Raw genomic sequence first — 14,634 nt, forward strand, 5'->3', positions numbered from 1 at the left:
TATATTTATATACAGATCTCTTAACGCAGTTAATGCCTCGTTGCTACCGCATATATCAAATACAGTGGTATACTATTTTCATAGAAATTTATACAATAATAATAATAATAATANTATACAGTCGACCCCCCTATAAGATCATTGATTTTTCCGTTTTATCTGAATTACATGTTGTACGAGTCACTTAGATTTTACAAATACGTGTGCCGGACTGTGAATGGCTCACATATTTGTAAAATCTAAGTGACTCGTACAACATGTAATTCAGATAAAACGGAAAAATCAATGATAGGGGGGTCGACTGTAAATACATTCGTTTTAAAAATAAATGATTTTTCACACTGAAATTAATCATAATTTGCAATGTTTCCTTGTAAATTACTTTATTTCCCTATATCTGAGCATTAATATCCTAGCTCTAGTCATAACATATTAACATTGTGATTTTAAAGTAATGAATTATAAGTGAATTTTAAAAAATGTAATAAATAAGAATAAGAAATAATTTTTAAATGGAATTTACTTGTAAGATATTCTCTTTTGAATGGAACAAAAAAAAATGTATAGATTTAAATAATAAAATAATTAAGAAAATAAACGATTTTGACTTACACCATTTATTTATACAGAAAAATGGACAGTTCCAGTTCTCCACAGATAAAAACAGGAGGGGGAAAAAGCATATGTATCAATTTGCTTCAATCACTAGTCTATTGTCCTTCAAGATTAAGTATAAATATATTTAACTGAAAAATTACTACTTGAAATAAAATTATTGTTTCATTTTTATAGATGTATTGTACAAACTTCCTCTTTGTATGCTTTTGAATATCCCTTAGTTTTCATATTTAATTCAATATCTGTCGGACACATTTTATTTTTATAAAATATGATATTGTAATTACCAACAATATATTTTGATAATGCTCTTAATAAAGGCATATTTTAAACAATATCTCAATTTTCACTTTGATAATGTTTAATGATAATTTATATGGACACAATTTACTATCAGACAATAATATATTGATATACTGATCAATAACATCTCAAGTAAAGTATATTTTTTATATAGTTTGTTCTGAAAACAAAGATTAATTCTCTATATAGTTTGTTTATAATTAAAATAAGATAAAATCAAAAATCGTAGAGTGCATTTGGTATCAAAGTACAGAGGATGTGTACTAAAGAAAACACCACTTTTCACTATGAATTTTCATAGATAATTAACAATATATCACATATTAATATGAATAATAATTAATTATAAAATTTTACATTAAATATATAATTTCCATATATAAATCAAATTATTTTTTGTTAAACATTAAAAAAAAAGGATCATCATCTACCTATTATATTACATGTTATGTGCTTGCTTCACAGAATAACTTTGAAAATTAGTTAATTCAGATAATTTTTTTCATTTAATTTTAAAATATATATTTTCATAAATTTGGATGTAAATTTCAACACTTCTTACAGATATGTGAAATCTAATATATAAAACAAAACATTTAACAATTTTTTACATACAGTTTTTAATTGAAATCAATTACTAACGGAATTTTTTTGTAATAAAATTTATCTATTTTTATAAAGTCTAGATACTTTTTTTAATTTTATTTTTTTATTTGGAATTCAGTTATCATCCCACACTCTGAATGTTCTGTAATGCTGTTGCATATATCCACCTCCAAAATTACATAATGCATATCTTTCTATCAACTCTCTTAGTTGTACTGAAGAATAATACACACGGGGTACTGAACTTAAAATTGTTGAAACCGACTGGAGAATAAATTATTTTAAGTAACTAAAATCACCAGGTCCAGATAATTAACTGGATATAGACGGAGTAATGGATGGTCTGTGTTGTGCTCTTGTGTCTTTCAGTTAGGCTTACCTGATAAAAAATTTTTAATGGAGAAAAAATTGTTCTAAAAAAGAGAACATGTTATCCCTTTTGGACACCATGTGGTAATTCTACTTTCAAGTATCTTCTGCCTATTTTTCTTCTTTGTTTTCTTGTGGTACATAATGGAAACTCTAGGAATTTCATTTTCTGTTGAGTATAGTTTAGCTATTCATAATTTTCAGTTGCAAGTCTCTTTTTAGAGACAGCAAGCTTGTAACAGTGGAAGAAAAGTAAAATACTATGAACCATCTAGACTAATATACAATAGAAACTTACTTATCTAAAAATGTTTTCAAAAAACCTGAACATGTACTGTTGTACTTACGTATATTCCATGATAAGTTAATATATAATACACAAACCACTCGCCATCTAACTAGAAATTAAATCATCATCTGTTGATTGTAATGCCACAAAACTAAATCATGTACATAACATTACACTAAGTTTTTCAATAAATTAATTTATTTTCACATACAATAATTATAACTTTAAATGCACAGTGCCTGATGTATCCAAAACTTTTTCATCTGAAATCCTCCTGATCCCTTAAGTTTAAATAATCAAGCTTTCACTGTAATTAGTTTTATTATATAAGAAATAAGACTGTAATAATGCTGACAACTGTAATATATGGAATTTTTATTAGGTATTACGTTAAATGTAAAGTTTTTAAAGAAAATGCAAGGTCAATATAATTTACCTTTTATAATATTGTAAGTAAAGTATATTGCTCATTTGACAGAAGAGTCAATAAAATAAAAGGACTGAAGAGAGGGAAAATAAAAATGCATATACCTAACTAAACAAGTCTCTTGCATTGGCTTCCTAAGCAAAAGAACTAACACATAATTTTAAAAAAAATAAAAAATTCTATCTATTGTTAAATATAAGCATTAATTATAGTTATTATTTTGATACATGACTTAGAGAAGTATAATAATAATATTTCTTCTGTATATAAAAAGAAAAATAATTTCGATAACGTACGTATAATTATTGAAAATATAGCTTTAAATGTATTTCTTTACAGAAAATAATTATGATATTACTTTATGCAAATTTTCAGTCATATCTATTGTTATTTGAATTTTGAGATTTGGTCCCTTTCATTTATCTACTTATATAGCTGTTAGTATTTTTGATCTTTTATTTGCAACACATTTGTTGAAATTCATTGCATCACAGATAAAAAGGCTAAAATCTATTAAATTTTTTGTTACTGTGAATTAAATTGAGATAGTATATTTATTATTTATTTACTTTTTCAAAGTAAGTTTGGAATTGATATCATTCTAATACTAATAATAATCTAGCAAGTGTTTAAAAATAATGACAAATTCAGAAATGGTTAATTATAAAAAGTTTAATGGACTTTCATTTATTACATACAAGGATTGGGCTGTTGCAAGTGTTTAAAATCATTTATAAAAAAATTCTGTATTCTTTATAGTGCAAATTCAAAAAGATTAGTCTGTTAATTGTGACTCGTCATCCTCTAAAAATTTAAAGGTATGGAATTTTTAGAGTCCAATGTTTTAACAATGCAATTCAACAGTTATATTAACTCATTTCCTGAGAGACTGCATAAAATTTTGTAAATCATACTCTTTTTCATACTGATCTGGACCCCAGAGTTCAGGAAGAGTATCAAGAACTGCTTTGATACCTTTACCTTTAGCCTGATGACCACCACTGCTTTCTGAAGCATCAGACTTTTTGGTTAAATCTAGTGAGAAGAGATCAAGAAGTTGATCTGTTCCCATGGTCTGAAGACTGGCATTTTCTTGGCTGATGACTGTATTTGCAACAGTCAGTTTAAATTTCTGCAAACTAAAAAATAAAATAAAATTTAGTAATTTACATCTTCAAAATATTACCAGTAATAAAAGCAATAAGTTTTGTTAAAAAATTTGTATTAATTTTAGTAATACTGAAAATTTTTAATAAGAAAAAACAATAAAACTTGTTAAATTCATTGTCATTATGAAGTCTTTTTCTCTGCATATATATCTTAAATTTAAGGATTGAACTGTCTGATCCTTTGCAAATGCTCATAGAGGAGTATACCCATCACACACCTAGATCTCTCTCTCTCTCTCTCTCTCCAGGTGTACAATGTAATGTAATAAAAACTCATACTACTACATATGCAACATTGTGCCAAGGTTTTAAGACATTTTGAATAATATTTTTAAATGTGTAATTGATTGTGGCAAGTTTTGGGTGCTTAAGTATAACCCAGAAACTAAAAATAAAAATAATAATGCATTGGAAGATACCGTTTTTGAAAGAAATAAAAACTCCAATGATAAAGTCAAAAATTAAAACCATGTTGCTAGTTTTCTTCAATATTAAAGATATGATTTTGATTGAGTAGGTCCTTCAAGGTTGGACTGATTTCTATTATTACACAAAGTTTTTCTAAAACTGAAAGAACACGTGAGGAAAAAAACAGACCAAGTTTATAGAAAAATGGTTAGTGCCTGATTCAAGATAATGCATCATCTATTGGCAAACAGCTTATAAATGTAGTTGAATATTCATCTTATTCATTGGATTTATCACCATTTGACTTTTGTTTCTTAAAATAAAAAGCCCATTTCCAACATTTTAATAAGCTGATGATGATAATGGAAATGCATTTAAAAGGGCTTTAAAAAAAAAACATTAAAATATGCTTTCAAACAGTAGAAATATTGTATGAATTGATGCATATAATTTAAAATTTCTTATAATAAAACTATTTTTAAAAAGTCAGATTTTTTTAATATAACCAATCTTGCATTTTTCTATCTAGAACATATCTCTTTATAGAAGTTTAAAGATTAAATTTCATTCAAAGAAGTTTCTTTGATGTAATGTAAAATGCAAATTAAAATAGTATTTCTACTAATAAATTGTTTTAAGAAAATAGCACTGAATAAGAATAGTAAGAAGTATTTCTGTTCATTGATTAAAATGTGAAAATGATGAAAAAAATGATTATATATATAAAAATAATTCTTTATGATAAATACTTTTTGCATTAAAACAAAATTTTATTTAAATACTTTTTATTAATTTTTTTAAATTAACATTTTAAAAAATAGTCTTGTTTTATATGAATCATTAAATATTTATCTTTGAAGTTAGAAATTAAATTTTTTTCTACATGAATATATCCAACCAATTAATTAAATTACAACATTTTCATACTATTTTAACTTTATGCCCATCTGTTGTATTTAAGAGATATAATAAATAATCATGCAACTTAATATATTGACTCAACATATATTAAACTTTTTATTAAAGTTCTATTTCTGTTGAAATAAACTTGATTTAATTTATTCTATAAAAATGAAAACACCAGCATTTTATTAATTATAAGATTTTGGTCTGTTTTCTCAAAAATAGATGTGTTTTCATAGAGAGGATAGTTTTGGTTTAATTACATTTCTTGTTTGTAACTCCAATAACTTATATTCATACAAATACACAAACCTATGCATTTACCATACATCAAAGTATTAGATTATATGAATAAACTATAACTTCACAACTGAACTAAAACCATGAGATATGCTTTAATAAAGCATATAAACAACTATTACATAGCTTTCAAGTACTTTCAAGTTATCTCACTCATTTCACCTTGTTTTATTTTATTTTAATAATTTATTCTACTGTTTATTACTAAGTAGAGATGATTAATAGTAATTATTACTGTTAATAATCTCTCCTTGTTTTTTTTATTTTATTTTGTATTAAAAAATATTTAAACATTCTATTTGAGTTCCCATAGCAATGTGTTCTTGTTTGTTTTTCTTGAAGACAAGTTAAATAACTTGAAAAGTACATGGTATTTTAAAAAGTACAGTCAACCCCCCTATAATTACGGTCCCAATAATTACAATTCCTATAAAACTGCAAAAAAATTGTGACAGTATCTGTAAAAAACAGTAAAAAACCCCCTATAATTATGTTAAACATCATCAGGCAGCCGAACTACTTTCCCGCCGTCTGTAGCGCCACGCTACGGAGAGATTTCTATCGTCTGGACAGTATTATATAAATTATATATAAATTAGGTACTGTACATAACATATAATTATATATTAACTTATTGTAACTTTGTTATAATTAAATATATAATTTCCGCCTAAAAATCTCCTAGCGTGGCGCCACGCTACGGAGATTTTTACGCTAACTATCGTCTGTACAGTATGTAAATTAAGTACCATAAGTCTAATACAGTACTGTAATTTTATACATTTCTTGTGAAAGAAACATTTCTTATTCAACGGCGATTAAAATTATTTATATTAATGATGTCTCCGAAGTTCAACGAAGTTTTCGCAGAAAAATAAGTTATCAGAAATCGGCCGTGGTTTGGTGTGCTGCTTCGCGACGAAAACAAGCTTTAGCAATGGGGTTGTCGAATGGTGCATACTCGGTAAGTAATCCTACAATTTTTTGTTTATAGCGTAGTTTATACGGATTATTTCCAAAAAATATATACGTATTTTGGAAATGTTGAGTCGGATTAGTCTAGAATCGATTAATTTTATGGAAGAAAATCTTTCAAACAGCCGTAGTCCGTAAACTTGACACGTGTCGGGTTGTGATTGGAAGGATTCGTAAGAAAGCGGATTCCTAGAGAATGGAACGTATCTCTATCTTATAGGGGGGTCGACTGTATATATATATACAATTATACAATATATATAATATAAATTGGTAAAATTCTACCTGAAGATCTTTCATAGGATTCCAGTCATGTTCTACAAATATTACTGTATCTGCACCAGTTAAATTCAAACCTAAACCTCCAACTTGTGTAGTTAATAACAATACATCAATGGATGGATCAGCATTAAAACGACGTACCACTGTGTGACGCATACCAGGAGGAATGCTACCATCCAGCCTCAAATAACTGACAGATGGCATGTGTGTTCTATAAAAAGAACAATATTTAATAATAATAATAATAATAATAATATATTTATTTAATTAATAATTACAAAGCAGTTGCTAAGACACTATATTTTTTACAAATAAAATAAAGAAATTGTTTTTAAGATGAGGAGCCAATAATCATTATTTATACAATTAAATATTTTTAGAAAGTATAATTTCCCTATCAGAACTTATATCACAGAAAGAACAAAAATTTCATAAAAACAAAACAATATAATCAATTTCAGAAACTTATAAATTCTTTAAATAGTACAAAAACTATTATTTTACCTTCATTATGTATTTGAAATAATTGTTCAAATACTGATATATAGTGGAAACATAAAGCCATTTTAAAGCTGTTTCTTTATTCATTTTTAATCAATATATATTGCCAAATGACTTATTACAATTTTTATTCTAATAACATCTGTAATTTAATTTAATTTAATTTGTATACAGTAAAACCAGTGAGAGGAAGAATCTCTCTATGATGGAAACTTAAGGAAGCCAGAAAACTGCATTTATTTCAGCATTACCATTTTTCTCACAGAATAGCCTGTTTATAGTGAAATCTATGAATTACAAATAAAAAGTTACATATCTCTATAGTTATAAATTATGTGTTATACTTGTTATTAATTTACAATAATTAGAATTTGTCAAAAACAAAAATTTAAACTAAAGAATCCTGAATCAAAAAGCATGATAAACACACTAGGAATGAAATCAAATTTACCAATATTTATTTTGCTTATACTGTATCTTAGTTCCTACAGATACTAGCAAAAAGTATGCACTATTTTTCAAATCTAGACAGACCTCATAACTAGAGAGTTCTATTGCTTACACATCAATAAACTTTTTCAGTGTGTAAAAAAAAAGCATGTTCTACTCAATTTTGTATTTATATTTATGCTGTATTTTATATATTTGCATTTCTGATCTAAGTACATTTTAGTTTTTTAAAATATTAAGAATATTGCTCCGATTTCACTATATAGTGTCATATTAAACCATACATATTACTGAAATTGTTGATAATTCACAGTTAATTATGACTAAGACAAATACAGCAATAGCTCAAGGCTATTAAATTCAAGCAAACCATTCAAGATGACATATAAAAGTCAATATTTTCAGGAAAACTACAAAGAAATTTTACTTAGAACTGTGTACTTTCTTTTTTCATTTCAGAATACACATTAATGCATATTTTATTTTCTGTGTCCCCTTTTCTTTTTATTTTAAGTTATTTTCAATAAATGTAACTATCATATCAGATTAAAAATTGGCAAAAAAAATATATTCACATTTTAAAGCAATGACCACTTCTGTTGTAACTTGTCTAACAAGTAAGCCAAAAAGTTTTCAAGGTTTCATGCAATTCTGGCTTTCATAGATTTTATTGTATAATATTAATTCAATTCTTAAACTGTTATAATTTTAAATATAAAAAATTTTAAAAATATAAATAAAAATTTACTCACTTAAATAAATCAACTTCCAGGATATCCAGCATGCTCTTGAGCTGACAAAATACTAATGCTCGATGCTGGCTAACTACTAGTTCTGTTCCTGTATTGCTATTTAGGGCTTCTGTGCCAATGCCACAATCTAAGAGCAATTGTCTACAATAGCAAATGCAAAAAAATTAATACAATCAAAAATAATCAATTGTTATTTTGTTAAATTTTTACCTAGTAAATATATAATTTTATTAAATATATCTTTTTAAAAAATTTAAATATTTTTAGAAAAATCATTTGCATATAACAATAAATTATATAACAATTAATTAATTAATGTTTTTATTAATTTTAAGAGATAGCTAAGAGGGGGAAAAAATCTATTTAAAAAAAAAACTTACTATAACAACATATGATACACTACATTATATTTCATTAAATTCACATATTACTTTATGCACATAAACAAACCCAATAAAATTTCAAAACCAAACAACTACAGGATTACATCAAGCTACTTTTCCATGATTCTTTTCTTTCAGAATATTCTAAATTATTCAACAAATATTAATTTAATTATTAAATTTAATAAGAGCTGACACCTAATGCCTCCCTCTAGTAACAAATTAGTTAATAATTAATAATGTGTAATTGCAGAAAAGTAGCTTAATGTAATCCTGTAGTTGCTTGGCTTTATTCCTTTATGTTAATTCAATGTGATATACCATATCTCTTATTGTAACCAAAGTAAACATTTTTAAATAAACAATCTATACAATTGGATGCAGTTAAAATAAGCATTCTAACACCAAAATCCACTAAGAAAAAATACTTTAGTATAACACACAAAACAAACATCATTTTCAACCATTGTAAAGTATGGTACATTAATTGGATGCTTTTCCATCCCTGTAAAAGCACAAACAATAATTCATTTGAACTTTATGTGTAGTAGATGATACATATGTGTATGTTGCATTCAATAAAATTGATGTTCCTTTTATTTAAATACTGTATTCCAATTGTCATCTCCATTTGAATTTACAAATGTTTTGCTTATTAAAGTATTTTTCTTTGCTGGATTTTGTGTTAGAGTGTTTATTTAGAAATGTTTAATATACATAAAACTATGTTTAGTATAGGAAAACAGTAAAATTAAATCACTGTAATTAATACTAATATTTACTTTAAAGCACAGAGCTTGGCTGCATGATGAATGTCAGAAAGAGTTGAATTCTGTTCCTTTAATTGAGTACTAATACGTTCAAATTCAGGATGCTGATTACTTAATACTAATTTTGGATGGTTGCACACTTTTCTCAAATACTGCAGAGCCTAAAAAATTTCAATATATAAGCATAAATTCAGTTTTATTTAATATAAATATTAGCATATGATAAAAAAATAATTTATTTAAAAATTTTAAAAGTATAACAAATTTTATGTTTATATTGAAAGCCTTTAAGATAAACTTTAAACTAAGATTTTAAAAACTGAAAAATATTACAGCAAAAAATTTTTATGAATAGGATTTAAATATTTCTAATGTTCCAAATTTTGAATATCTTTTTCTTATCGCATTATATTAACATACAGCATTTGTTCTTATTCTGATAAAATGTTCTGTAATGCTGAAACTTTAAAATGAGAGTTTCATTAGTATTTCATCCAGTTTCATTTCACTTATAAAAAATTTATTAAAATTGCATGAGAAAACATTTCATTAAAGTTTACAATTTTTTTTAATAACAATTTTTCATTTGAGAGTTGCAAATTAGAATATGATGGCAAAAATAAGGTAAACATAATAAGCAATGATGATGTCACTTCTTTTAAACATATATTCAAGATAAACAATCTGATTGGGTAAGTTATTTTTTGCTACTGAATACAATTTTAAAAGTAAACAGTAAACAACTACCTGATATATTTATATTGCCAAACACATCTGCCTTGTGCAGATATGTTACTGGCAATGTACCCACACAGTAAGCAGGAGTTGTAAATTCAAGTTCTATACCAGGTAAAATTTTTATTTCAGAATATTCTAAATTAACTTAATTTAATTCAATTGTAATTATTGAACTTATCAAAAGATGGTAGCTTAACCACTTATGTGGGACACCAGAGGTATGACAAGGTCGCACCTCTTTTTGTCAGCAACAGTTTGGTGAAAACTGCCCACTTGTCAGGGGACAGCTTGTTTATGAGTTTTGATCCCGAGGGGTCGGGATCCTGTTTGTTGGGTTGAGTGGAGGAGGTGAGAGGGGTCATCGATGAGACATAGGCGATATGCGAGTAAATGACACAATTTAACAATGGAAACAATGGTTTATTAGATTAAACAAAAATTAATGATTACAAACTCTAACATCAAGAACCCTTAACTTGGTACACTAGCTCCTAATACACAGAGAGAGAGTTCACATTAATTGTTTCATACCTCTAGGATAATTCCACTTAGAAGAGAATATTAGTCCTTTGTCTTGTGATTGCGAACAAAGTTATAAAAATCTTTTGAGACTCAATCCCTTCTGACCAGCTGTAGATGAGAGACTCCCCCGAGGTGGGGAAAGAAGTGGCTTTTATAGCTTCGGGGTGGGAAAATTCGTCATGTGATCAACTATTGTGGAAGGTAAGGTTGTTTTAGCAGATGTGGAGGTTAAAGTCCACAACAAAATGACGAATTCAGACTTTAATTGTAAACTTTAAGTCTTGCAGCAGAAAAATGCCATTGTTAGATGGTTGAATGTTTACATTAAAGAGGAGAGTTTTAAGTTTCTATTATTTTTGATGAGATATTTGATTCCTTTTTTCTGACAATATTATTTTAACGAAGAGACGACAAATTTATTTAAAATATGTCAAAAAGTTTGGCGGATAGTGGAAAATTGGTTTGCACACGGGTCAGATCTCACACCTATATCTAGTCAAAATGATTCGTATTTAATCAATTATTAGCCTTAATATAGTGTGATATATAATCTGGAATTTGAATGTTTTTCATTAAGATTATTAATGAAAAATATATTCAAATGTTAATTTTTTTTATAAAAGCATGATAAAGCAGAATCTACTTATTGTAATCACTTGTAATAACATAAACTGATAACGAGAGCAACCAATAACATTAAATGGAGTTAGTAAATAAAACTACAATTTGTTGAAATTTCAGTTATATTCATTACAACATTAAAATGACATGTTAAAATAATATAATTATATATAACTAAAATATTTATTTTAATTAATTAATAGTAATTCATGCTGTATATAACTGAAATAACAAATGCCAAAAATTTAAACTATTATACTGTGAACAAATAATAATTAAATTAACATTTAAAGTACTGATTAAAATTGATAAAATAGCTGGTAACTGATAACAACTGTGAATTGTTAGTCATATGTTGAGACCAATAACATAAAAAAAGAAATAACTTAAAAATGCTCCTTTACTTGAAACTAATGACTCAAACTTATTATAATAATGGTATATTTTAGATATGTTTTGGGACTTTTTTAATGTTATCACAATTTCTTTCTACCTGTATAAAAACCTTCCAAATATCCAGTGATACTCGTTTAAGCAAACGTTTTCGACCCTACCAGGGTCTTCATCAGGCTACCGTTACAAAAATTCAAACAGTGCGAAATCGAACAGGAACCAAATAACTGCGATTCAAATCTTCGAATGTCAACGTTAATATCAAAAATAGAACACCACGCTCTTGTAGCGATGTCGTCAAAGCATGCGCAACCTGCGCTTGCAATAAAACCATATTACACCTAATTATGTGTGGGGGTGTTCCTTCGTAGCAAAACTTCCATGCACTAGAAATGTTGACTGCATCTCTGGATTTTTGTAACAGTAGCCTGATGGTTTGCACTCGTTTGAATTTTTGTAACAGTAGCCTGATGAAGACCCTGGTAGGGTCGAAAACGTTTGCTTAAACGAGTATCACTGGAGATTTGGAAGGTTTTTATACAGGTAGAAGGAAGTATATTACCTCCAGTATTTGATAGGAAGTTCAGTTGTTATCACAATTAGCAACTGATAATACTTGTTGCTGCTGTTGTTATCAGTGTATTTTAACGTTTTTACTGCAAATTAATGCAATTTTGCATCATTCAAAGGCTGAAATTTTTTTAAAATTGCACATGCATTGTTTTCAGATGTCATTTATTACTAACTGGAAATGTAACAAACAGTTTGGAGGTTATATTTTATTACTTTGATTTTATTTCCCATGATATATTTAATTATAACAATTTTTCATCATTTTGTCCTCAGGTAGATGCTGGTGACACACTTTCCCATCATTATATATAATTCAATAAATTTTGCTCAAAATGAATAAAGTTTCTTTTTATTCTTAATCTGTATATAACAGTGACATACTTTATGAAAAAAACAACCAAACTGGCATATTCAGTGAAACTTTTTGGTTCAATGCAGCAGCAAAAGTGTTGATGTACTTTAACTTGATAATGATGTGGTAAAGAATAATTAAGTTTAATGCTTTTATTGTGCAAGAGATAACAGTTTTAAGTTAATTTTTTCACTTCAGTTAATCTATCTCTACTTATAAATAATAATAAGAATTAAATGCTGATTACAACAAATAACATCTATTCAACCCTGATATACAAGCATATGTAAGGTAGGCCTGAATAACTTAACAAAATTACATACTCGTATGTGATAAAATTATACATAATCATAGACAGACATTGCACTTATTTCTGAATGTTGGGTAGAATATTTGCCTTAATATACTTTTCCATAAAAAATCATATTAATTTAAATAATTTTGATTAAGTTGATACATTTTACAAAATTATTGAATATTTTACCTGGAAAATATGTGATGTTGCAACATTACTAGATGAATCATNATGAATATATCCAACCAATTAATTAAATTACAACATTTTCATACTATTTTAACTTTATGCCCATCTGTTGTATTTAAGAGATATAATAAATAATCATGCAACTTAATATATTGACTCAACATATATTAAACTTTTTATTAAAGTTCTATTTCTGTTGAAATAAACTTGATTTAATTTATTCTATAAAAATGAAAACACCAGCATTTTATTAATTATAAGATTTTGGTCTGTTTTCTCAAAAATAGATGTGTTTTCATAGAGAGGATAGTTTTGGTTTAATTACATTTCTTGTTTGTAACTCCAATAACTTATATTCATACAAATACACAAACCTATGCATTTACCATACATCAAAGTATTAGATTATATGAATAAACTATAACTTCACAACTGAACTAAAACCATGAGATATGCTTTAATAAAGCATATAAACAACTATTACATAGCTTTCAAGTACTTTCAAGTTATCTCACTCATTTCACCTTGTTTTATTTTATTTTAATAATTTATTCTACTGTTTATTACTAAGTAGAGATGATTAATAGTAATTATTACTGTTAATAATCTCTCCTTGTTTTTTTTATTTTATTTTGTATTAAAAAATATTTAAACATTCTATTTGAGTTCCCATAGCAATGTGTTCTTGTTTGTTTTTCTTGAAGACAAGTTAAATAACTTGAAAAGTACATGGTATTTTAAAAAGTACAGTCAACCCCCCTATAATTACGGTCCCAATAATTACAATTCCTATAAAACTGCAAAAAAATTGTGACAGTATCTGTAAAAAACAGTAAAAAACCCCCTATAATTATGTTAAACATCATCAGGCAGCCGAACTACTTTCCCGCCGTCTGTAGCGCCACGCTACGGAGAGATTTCTATCGTCTGGACAGTATTATATAAATTATATATAAATTAGGTACTGTACATAACATATAATTATATATTAACTTATTGTAACTTTGTTATAATTAAATATATAATTTCCGCCTAAAAATCTCCTAGCGTGGCGCCACGCTACGGAGATTTTTACGCTAACTATCGTCTGTACAGTATGTAAATTAAGTACCATAAGTCTAATATAGTACTGTAATTTTATACATTTCTTGTGAAAGAAACATTTCTTATTCAACGGCGATTAAAATTATTTATATTAATGATGTCTCCGAAGTTCAACGAAGTTTTCGCAGAAAAATAAGTTATCAGAAATCGGTCGCGGTTTGGTGTGATGCTTCACAAAGAAAACAAGCTTTAGCAATGGCAATGTCGAATGGTGCACACTCGGTAAATAATCCTACAATTTTTTGTTTATAGCGTAGTTTATACAGATTATTCCCAAAAAATATATACGTATTTTGGAAATGTTGAGTCGGATTAGTCTAGAATCGATTAATTTTATGGAAG

General features: G+C 26.7%; 1 protein-coding gene across 1 annotated transcript in view; it reads right to left on the minus strand.

The window, feature by feature from the left end:
- Nucleotides 1–3,269: 3,269 nt before the first annotated feature.
- LOC111621204 (TATA-binding protein-associated factor 172-like) overlaps nucleotides 3,270–14,634 on the minus strand; it is a gene marked incomplete at its 5' end in the record, with an annotated part of 102,673 nt that continues 91,308 nt past the window's right edge. The window contains 4 exons of the mRNA XM_023363283.1: nucleotides 3,270–3,744; nucleotides 6,653–6,860; nucleotides 8,353–8,493; nucleotides 9,518–9,666. Coding sequence (XP_023219051.1) covers nucleotides 3,487–3,744; nucleotides 6,653–6,860; nucleotides 8,353–8,493; nucleotides 9,518–9,666 — 756 coding nt within the window. The remainder of the gene's footprint in view (nucleotides 3,745–6,652; nucleotides 6,861–8,352; nucleotides 8,494–9,517; nucleotides 9,667–14,634) is intronic.

This window comes from Centruroides sculpturatus, unplaced genomic scaffold, assembly GCF_000671375.1.
Source record: "Centruroides sculpturatus isolate CEXI.00-Female unplaced genomic scaffold, Cexi_2.0 scaffold211, whole genome shotgun sequence".
NCBI classification, from domain to species: Eukaryota; Metazoa; Arthropoda; class Arachnida; order Scorpiones; family Buthidae; genus Centruroides; species Centruroides sculpturatus.